Source organism: Acipenser ruthenus, chromosome 24 (genome assembly GCF_902713425.1).
Source record: "Acipenser ruthenus chromosome 24, fAciRut3.2 maternal haplotype, whole genome shotgun sequence".
Classification (NCBI taxonomy): domain Eukaryota; kingdom Metazoa; phylum Chordata; class Actinopteri; order Acipenseriformes; family Acipenseridae; genus Acipenser; species Acipenser ruthenus.
Genome location: NC_081212.1, coordinates 25,623,727 through 25,632,955, shown reverse-complemented (window position 1 = coordinate 25,632,955; position 9,229 = coordinate 25,623,727). Strand labels below are relative to the sequence as shown.

General features: G+C 39.6%; 1 protein-coding gene across 1 annotated transcript; it reads left to right on the top strand.

The window, feature by feature from the left end:
* The first annotated feature begins 297 nt into the window (after window positions 1-297).
* Window positions 298-8,402, top strand: LOC117964185 (WASP homolog-associated protein with actin, membranes and microtubules-like). Its single transcript, XM_034906881.2, has 10 exons — window positions 298-969; window positions 1,931-2,104; window positions 2,490-2,640; window positions 3,308-3,477; window positions 3,790-3,955; window positions 4,283-4,470; window positions 5,086-5,172; window positions 5,269-5,364; window positions 5,508-5,871; window positions 6,260-8,402. The coding sequence occupies exons 1-10, from the start codon at window positions 388-390 to the stop codon at window positions 6,559-6,561; spliced, it is 2,280 nt and encodes a 759-aa protein (XP_034762772.2). The 5' UTR covers window positions 298-387; the 3' UTR covers window positions 6,562-8,402.
* The last annotated feature ends 827 nt before the right edge of the window (window positions 8,403-9,229 follow it).

Below are 9,229 nucleotides of genomic sequence, written 5' to 3'. Positions count from 1 at the left end.
TGTCAATTTTTCTTCAGAAAATTAGTTACAAAGGAAATATATTAATATTCTATATAAATCTGACTAAAGAAATCATATTGCTACAGGATATGCATACTATATCTATCATCTAACTGCTGTACACTGCAGACTGTATGAATAGCTAGCAGGTGTTAGGTACGACTCCACTGACAACTGCTGTTCCAGTTTTGCTTTGTTTAAAACAAAACAGAAATTGTGGATGAAAAAATATTTTTGGTCACACGGTTTATGAGTCATGGGGGGGGGGGGGGGTCAAAGGACGGGTAGAAGCTCTGACGTCATAGTAATGGAGGCCCGTGTAAACAACAGGGATACTGCTGTTCTTTGAAGGGGAAAAACAACAACTTTCTCTTTCGTTTTCTGAAAATGATGACAATGGACTGCGAACGAATGGACAGTCTGGACGGCTGGGTAGCCATCAGACCCAACGTCTTTGAAGAAAACGAGAAGTTTAAGTTAGGCTTTATCGTGGAGTGGAATGCTATCGAAAGCAAGTTTGCTGTCACGTGTCATAATCGGACGCTGCAGAGGCAGAAGAAAAAGGACGAGCTCGCAGATCCAGACACACAAACCAGCTGGGCCGGACTGTTTTCGGTGTGTGATTTAAAAAACGTTCACCGGCAGTTGACCGGTGTCAACGACGTGCTGCAGCCATATTTTCCCAGCTTGAGCGAGTTTGAAGGAGGAAACATTTGGGACATTTTATTCCTGACGAGGGCAGCTGGTAACAACAGCACAGAAAAACCAGACAGGGACTCGGACTCACCCTGCAGGCAATTGGAGAAATACTTCAGCGCAGCTATAGATGTCTGTGGTCGGAAAATCGTGCTGGACTGTTTGTTTGCGCAGGATGACAGGGATGTGGAGGAATACTTTGAGAACCTGCACGAGTTTAAAAAGAAGAGTCTGGAGGAGCAGGTGGCGAGAGCTAAAGAAGATCTGAGACAGGTAAGTAAGCCCACGAGAGACTCCATAGCTCCCTAATATCATTTGCATATCATTAGTTACACATAATGCCATCACTGTACCAGTGTAATAAAACAACATACCATATCAACATACCTCAAATACAAAACTAACAGGGAAGCATATTCACACGCACACAGAAAGCATAAGAAGGGAAATATGACGTCACCTTCCTGTCTGGACAGAACCCAGGCTGTAGAACGCAGAGAACCATGATGCAATAAAACATTCATATTGTAAACACAAAAAAGGATGGGCGTGCAAAAAAAGTGGTGTTAATGATGACTATCAAAAAACCCAGCTAACAAACCAACTCCATGACAGTCTGTGGGGTCTACTCTGGATTTAAATAATAATAATAATAAATTAGAAAGGAAGTAGAAGTCGTATTTTTGTTCCGTGTGGAGTATGTTGTGTAGATTGATAGGGTTATATATTCAGATAACAGTTACTACCTGTAGTAACTTTTAGTTTCGTTTCATATACAAGTTAGGGAAAACCTCAGTGTGATCCCTGTTAGAGGGCCCACTAGAAACACAGAACAAGATATATACTGAATATTTGTATTATCTACTAACCACGTGTACAAGAAATGAATAAAATAAAAAAAATACTTTTAGATGTTTCAGGGGGGAAAGTGTGCAACAAGAAGTTACAATTTCACTTCAGACTGTAAGTCGCCCTGGGTAAGGGCGCCTGCTAAGAAATAAATAATAATAATAATAATAATAATAATAATAATAATAGATGTTGCTTCACAACACCTTTTTTCCCCCATATGCCTTCCTGCTGTTCCTCCCCAGGTCTCCTGTGGTTTTCTAAAAACTAGAAATGTGACTCATTTGGGAGTATCCTGTAATTAAAACGTCATAGTGTTAAGCAAGTTTGTTCAATTAAAAAAAAAAAAAAAAAGTTTTAAATGCTAAACGTTCTTCTCTTACAGATAATCCGTTGCCATAAAACTGCTGACAAGATGGTTGCCCTATTAAAGATTTATGAAGAAGAAGATGAGGCTTATCAGGAATTAGTTACCGTGGCAACACAGTTTTACCAGTACCTGCTGCAACCCTTCAGAGACATGAGGGAGCTAGCAATGCTGTATAAAATGGAGATCCTGGTAAAACTACTGTTAATACTGTGTGAACACTGCAACATTGAATTAATGTAATGCAATCCAGGGAACAAACAGTGGTTGCTTTAATACCAGATATAATGTATTCAAGGACTGCTAATTAATATCGAGTACCGTGTTTACTATGAGGCCGGATAATAACCTGAAATACTTGCACAGCGGATTTTAAACTCGCATAAAGGAATGTGCAAGTATCCATCGTGGTTTTTTTTTTATTTTTAATTGTCAATACTTGAATATCTGTATCTCCTTTTGATTTTAACCAGTGACCTATGGAAACAAGATCCATAGGATTCATTATTGCGGGTAGTTGCTCTGTATAGAAATATGTTTTGAAATTAAAACTAATGGGTGATCCATGCTGTTTCAGAAATCCTTGGAATTTGATGATCTGGGTCCAAAACGAATAGAAGCCCTGCAGAAGGAAGCTGAAGAGTGGAGGAGACGAGCCGAGGATGCTGTCTGCTCTATTCAGGATATCACTGTGAACTACTTTGTAGAAACCTCAAAGGCACTGGCAGGTATAAAATGTGACCTGATGTCACAAGGTAGCATCACTCTTCAGATGTGTAATTCAGTTTCATGTTTGCTACGGAAACAGTAGCGAAGCTCGCCAGCAGTGAAAACATTAGGTTATACAATCAGTGCACAAAGTCCTTCCCGAAAAAATCTTTCATTTTTAGAATCCAGTCATCATTTCAGATTTTATTCTGAGTTATTTTCAGAGCTGGCTTATCAAAATGGATAATGTTTCTCCCCAATCGATTCACCTTATTTATTTAAATCAGTGCCACGCTTCACAAATGTCCTTTAAGACTGTGTCAAGATGCATACATTAAAATATAATATATATATAAAGTATTACAACATTACTCTGAAAGCTTTTTTGTATATATGCCAGTTCTTAAAAAAAAAATCTCAGGCAAATGCATAGTCCCTAGTGTGGATGGTTTGCAATCTGCGTTATCAGCTTTTCTAAGTTGGAAAAGTCAATAAGTGACAATAAGTGTGCAGATACAAAAATGTATTTTTCTTTTTTAGCCCAGGTGAAGATAGAGCACCCCATACAGTTTTTTTTTGTAATAGCTGATCATTCTTACTCAGTAAGCCCATGTCGAACATACAGTTCATATCATCTCTTGTAAAATCATAGCATCTTAATGTAAAGTGCCTTCTTACTGTCTGTAGGGATGCACAAGCAGATGGTGGAGGATAAGAAGAGGTATGGCCAGGCATCCTGGGCCTCTGCTGCCCCCAGACTGGAGAAAGTGAAATTCATGTTGGCCAAGGAGACGCTGCAGCACATGAGAGCCAAGGACATGTGCCTGAACCGCAAGAAAGCAGACATCAGGAATAGTGTAAGGACACAACTGCTAAACGCACTGCCAGAGTGAGCATGAATTTGAATTACATGCGTCAGTCCTTCCAGCTGTGAAACTGGCTAAAAACATGAAACTAATGCATTCGACTAGGGCTGTACTGGGTGCACAGATATGTTAAAAAGATAATCAGATTTAATGTTGGGCATAGTGTTCTTTAACCTATCTGTAATTGACAGGAGTTGCATGACGTCTCCAGGAAATAAACCTTTTCATTTGCGATTTTAAAAAGGCGTTGTGAAGTTAGCCTTGCCTGCAATATTTCTCTAACGTCTGGTTTTGTGCTCCCAGATGGAGAGTCTTGCTGATCAAAAGGACAGCATGGAGGCAGTCGATAAATTGGAAATGCAGTATTACGAGGCCCAGCTGGAGTTATACGATGTGAAGTTTGAGATTTTGAAGAATGAAGAGATGCTGTTACTGGCTCAGTTAGACACTGTACGGAGACAGATTAAAGGTAATAAAACCATTATACTGAAACAAAACTGATCTAAAAAAATGATTACTTGAAAAGGCTGCAGTAAACTTGGTTTGGTAGTTGGAATAATTCCTTTTACAATTATTTCTAGGCGACTGGTATGTGTGTTTTCACAATGTAATCAATTGTAGTACATGTTTTTAAGAATATTTTTTTTTTTGGAAAATGCAAACTGTAATTGCACTTTCTGGGCATGCAGTTAGTATTTTGCTATCGTGCCTGGTTTCATATTTTGTGTAGGGGTGACTTGTTTAAACAGTGTTTAGTTGACCGTATTCAATTTATGGTACCTCGCTGATGTTGTAGAGATGAAGGAGGAAGTTGTTTATTACGACACGTGTGAGAATCTGGATGAGCTGCTCACAGCTGAGCAGACTGGGGGACTGAGAGACACAACCTCATCGGAAATGAACACTCTGCATCGACGCCTTCAGCAGCTGGAGGTCCAGAGAGGAGGCATCTGCTCAAGGAGGGCCTATCTGAGGAACAAGAAGGTACTGCAAATACTACACTGCATGGAATAATAAACTGAGCTTCAGTACAGTAGAGAAGTGCTTAGACCAGGTGCTTCTCTCAACAACAAAAAAAACAGAAGCAGGGCAACTATGTGATTGCTAACACATGAGCGTGTTACCTTCACATTGGGGCATGTTTAGTTTAGTTTTATTTATTCAAATCTTCAATTAACTCCATATTGTACCATTAAGTACCAGATTCATTTTTTCTTTTTGAAAAAATCAGAACACAAGCTGTATTTTGTGTAATTTGATACAGTACATTTAGACAACTTTTGCGGTTAACAAAACTAGAGTAAGTTATCAGAACAGTATAGTTGAAGAGAATTTAAATAACACATAGATGCCAGTTAAAATTCTCTGTTAAAAACCCATTACTTAATGGGTTAATGTTTTACGAATGAAAAAAATATACTGTATATGATTAGAATTATAATTGTATTGAATTATATTGTTTGGCTTTCTCCTTTAAAGAAAAGAAAATAATTGAGCAACAGGACTTATTTCTAGTTTTTTGTGTTGGAAATCTGAAAGGAAGCATAATAGGAAAGTGTTCTGGTCGCTGGAGTCACAGTGAAACTTACTTTCCTAAAGGATCAGTGTGTGGAGGCCCATCAGCTCAAGCGCAGGCAGGCAGAAGTCAGCACAGTCCGCTTCCAGCAGCACCACAGCATTCAGATGGTGAGTAGCTGCTGAACACAGGTAAGGACTGGCATTGCCCGCTAATGCTGCCACTGCAGAGCTGCTTTGAGTGACTGTGTTTATTCTGTGTTCTAGAAAAGAGAGCAGAATAGGGATGAGGACAGGAAGAAGAAGGAATGGGTGGACCAGGAACGGCAGAAGACACTGCACAGACTGAAGGCCTTTAGAGAGGTGACTGCATCTTTTAATGTGTGCTGCATTTAAGATTGAAAATAAACTGTTCAGTACTACTCAAATTGCAACTGCTCACAGTCTAGTCCATGCACATGGCATATTCTAACTCTTGTTCCTTTATTCCCTTTGCCTTGTTTCAGAAATGCCCAGCAAGTCTCGTGTTAAAGGCACCCTGTTCCCAAGCAGCGGCCACAAAAACCACAAAGACACCCAAGAAAAACAAGGGTGGTCAGAATAAGCAGAACGACATCCCCGTTCAGATCTTCCTCCCGCCCGGCTCTCCTCCCCAGCCAGGAGAGAGTGAGAGGGTGCCGAGCCAAGCCTCTCCTCCTCCCCCTCCCCCTCCTCCTCCTCCTCCTCCTCCTCCCCCGCCCCCACCCCCACCCCGGCCCCCTCCCGCTCTCTCCACACCCTCACACCTGCAGGCCGATGGGCCTCGGCCCCTCGTCTGTGGAAGACAGCAAGCGCCTGACTCAGCGAAAAATTCTCTGAAACAAAACATAGGTAAAATATCAATATTCATGATACAGACACCTGTAATGTGTCATTTATATTCCAGGCATTAGATATTTAAGTTACACATGTCTTATTCCCAGGTGTGTCTGTAATTGTGCTCTACTCACATTTTATTTTCTGTGACTGAAGAAAGTGCTTCTTAACTGGTAGTGAATTAGGAGGCTGGCATCCATTTGTCATGACTGCATTCTGAGATTGAAGTTATCACTTAGATATACATTATCCTCACCATTTAAAAAATGTTATGTTTCAGTAAAATCAACTCTTAAGCGAGTGGTAATCGCAACTTTAAAATCAATTTTCTTAAATCTGCCCCCCGCCCCCATGTTGGGCTGTTAAAAGGAATTTGTCCCCTTTTTTTTTTTTCACACTGCAGGTTCAATGGACGAGGTTTTGGCCTCTTTGAAACGAGGCCAGATCTTACTGCGGAAAGTAGAGCAGCCTGACCAAGCAGCCACCAACAGACCTGCAGACATCAGAGACAGCATCTTATCAGCCATCAGAAACGGAGTCGCACTGAAGAAGATAAAGCACGTGCCTGACGGGGACGCAAACAAGCAGGCAGGGAACGATCTGGAGCGCAGTATCAAAGCAGCCATGCAGAGGATGAAAAACGTTTCCTCCGATTCGGACGATGAGGACAGAGGGGACTGCCAGTCAGGAGAGTGGGACAGCTAGGCGTCCAGCTGCCCAGGACTGACTGACAGACAGGAATCATGAGGAATTGCTATTGTGAGAAGAACGACTTTGTGAACTTATTTTTTTCTTCTTTTTCTTTTTTTTTTTTTTTATTCAACAAACATTTCTCTGGCTTTGAAACATGACATCTATTTGACCTTTTTGTTTTGAAGTGTCATTTAATATGTCTTTGTAAAACTGGTACCAGAGCACTGGAAACTTGATTTTCTGGGTTGTTAGAGGTTGTTGTCAGTTTGCACCTGGCTGGGCTCTATTATTATAAAATGCTTGAGGTAAGTATAACTTTCTAGAATGAAGTCAAATATTTATGTATGTAGCTAATACATAAAGAGAATGGTGTGTTTGAAATCATTGCCAAATAAACTACAGAAATGTAGACATCAATTATGGGAAAACCCATATAAACAAGGCTATGTTGAATATTTATATGAAGTAGTTTCTTTAATGCTCCTAGTCAAGCATTATAAAAAGCTAGAACGGACCCATAAAACAAGTGTATGATTGACTCGTCAGACACTTGCAATTGAAGATGATCAAGATCTACACATCTTGCACTGAGAGCTCTGTGCACTTTCTTTTTTAAATGGTTGCATTTTCATCCCTTTTTTTATTTTCAGATGGGGAAAAAAAAATAACTATGTGAATATTAAACATAAAAAGTGCCTTGATCTGTGCTGCTGAATTAATGAATCCGTTGAAATGATGCATTTGAATAGTTCTGTTTTAAAGGAAGAAAACAAAGACCTATCAAGTCTTTGCTGTCCCTTCTTTGGGTTTTGCTGCTTTGCATGTCCTCAGAAACCCCTCGGATAGAGATGTCGTGCTTGGGTTGACAGGTTCATGTGCAGTGCAAGACGATTCAGAGAACGGCCACTACATACATTTATTTTTCAGATGTTCTTGTTCACAACTTACCAGGCTAGCACCTGACTCAAAACCTTCGAACGCCAATAATGAAATTGTTTAACTAGAAGTCCCATTGATTTAGGCAGGTCGTACCACTCTTGCAAATGTCCAGCTTTCTGTAAGCAGCCTTGTTTATTCGCATTGCCATCTTATGGATGCAGAAACTACAGCAATTATTTCTTTCTAAATATAAAACTATCCCTTAAGCTGGCCAGCATTTGAAACCATTCAGTGCTGCTATTTATTTGTAGCTTCTAACAGAACACCAAAGCCATGAACCTAATGTTAACAAACAGGATTATTCTGTGCCTTGTCTACAGTTCTCCCATCTTACATGTATGGTAGTGCTTGCAAATGGCGAGTTTAGAACCTGTGTTATGTAAATGAATGGAACTTGATTTTCTTCATCTGTTTATTGTCTAAGCACTGTATTTAAGTTGAGTGGTAACGTATTACAGACATACCTTTGAGTGTAACGAGATGTAATAACACAATGGTCATACTGTCAATAAATAAGAAGTTGTTATTTAACATGACAGATATCCCGACATTGCTTAGAAAGTCACATACATATATTTTATATAATAGATTCTCTATACTATATATTATTGTCAAAACACAGTGGCTAATTAGTTGTTGTCTATATGTTAGTACACATTTTAAATATTATTTAATAACTCCAATAAACAAACCATATCAAAAGACTGGCACCTTTTCATGTATGTTTGGTCGCCATACATTACAGTAAATCAACTACCAGTTTATTTACAGTAGACTCGGACCGGATCTTATTCCAGTTAGTCCAGAGTACTGATCATAATTTATACCATACTAAAAATGACTTGTCTTTGTGATATGTTTACTGTATTATTATATTTCATCACACATCTGTAATAAATTTGAATCAAACCCAATAGACATCCTGCAATTACGTTGTTGAAGTTTGATTTCATAATGGTAGGTCAGCTTGGATTACAGAGAGTCTACTGTACTCGTCTTTTCTGATTATTTAATTGCTCATTAGTATTGTACTGATTTGTATCGCATGTTTATTCTGTTGCAGGGGTGGCCAATCCTGGTCCTGGAGAGCCACAATCCTGCAGGTTTTCTGGGTCCCTAAATCATCCATGGCCAAAGACATAGGAAACATGTTAGTGTTGACCAGTTAAAAAAACAATTGGTTCAATTAAGAAAATAAATGGCTCAATTAAGTAATTGAGAACTCGGGTGGAACGAAAAACCAGAAGACCCTGCTGCTCTCCAGGGCCAGGATTGGCCACCCCTGTGCTACTGTATTGAAAAGAGGTAGATTCCTCTCAAAACTATGTCTAGCTGTGACCACAAGAGGGAGCTTGGAGGTTGCTGAAGCACTGATGAACAAAAGAGCATTCACTTCACAAGGTAAGAAAGCTTTTCTCAATTTAGAACGCCAGGTTTAAAATGACATAAATATTATAAGGGCACAGAGTATTATGTTTACAGTGTTGTGCAAGCTGAATATCCACTTTACTAGACCTTAATGCAGCCAAAACATACTTATTTGTTTATTTAGCAGGCACCTTTATCCAAGGCAACTTACAGAGACTAGGGTGTGTGAACTGTGCATCAGCTGCAGAGTCATTTACAACAACGTCTCAACGGAAAGACGGCGCACAAGCGGGTTAAGTGACTTGCTCAGGGTCACAAGCCTTTTTCCTGAACCACTGGATCACACTGCCTCCTATAATATGATACACATTTT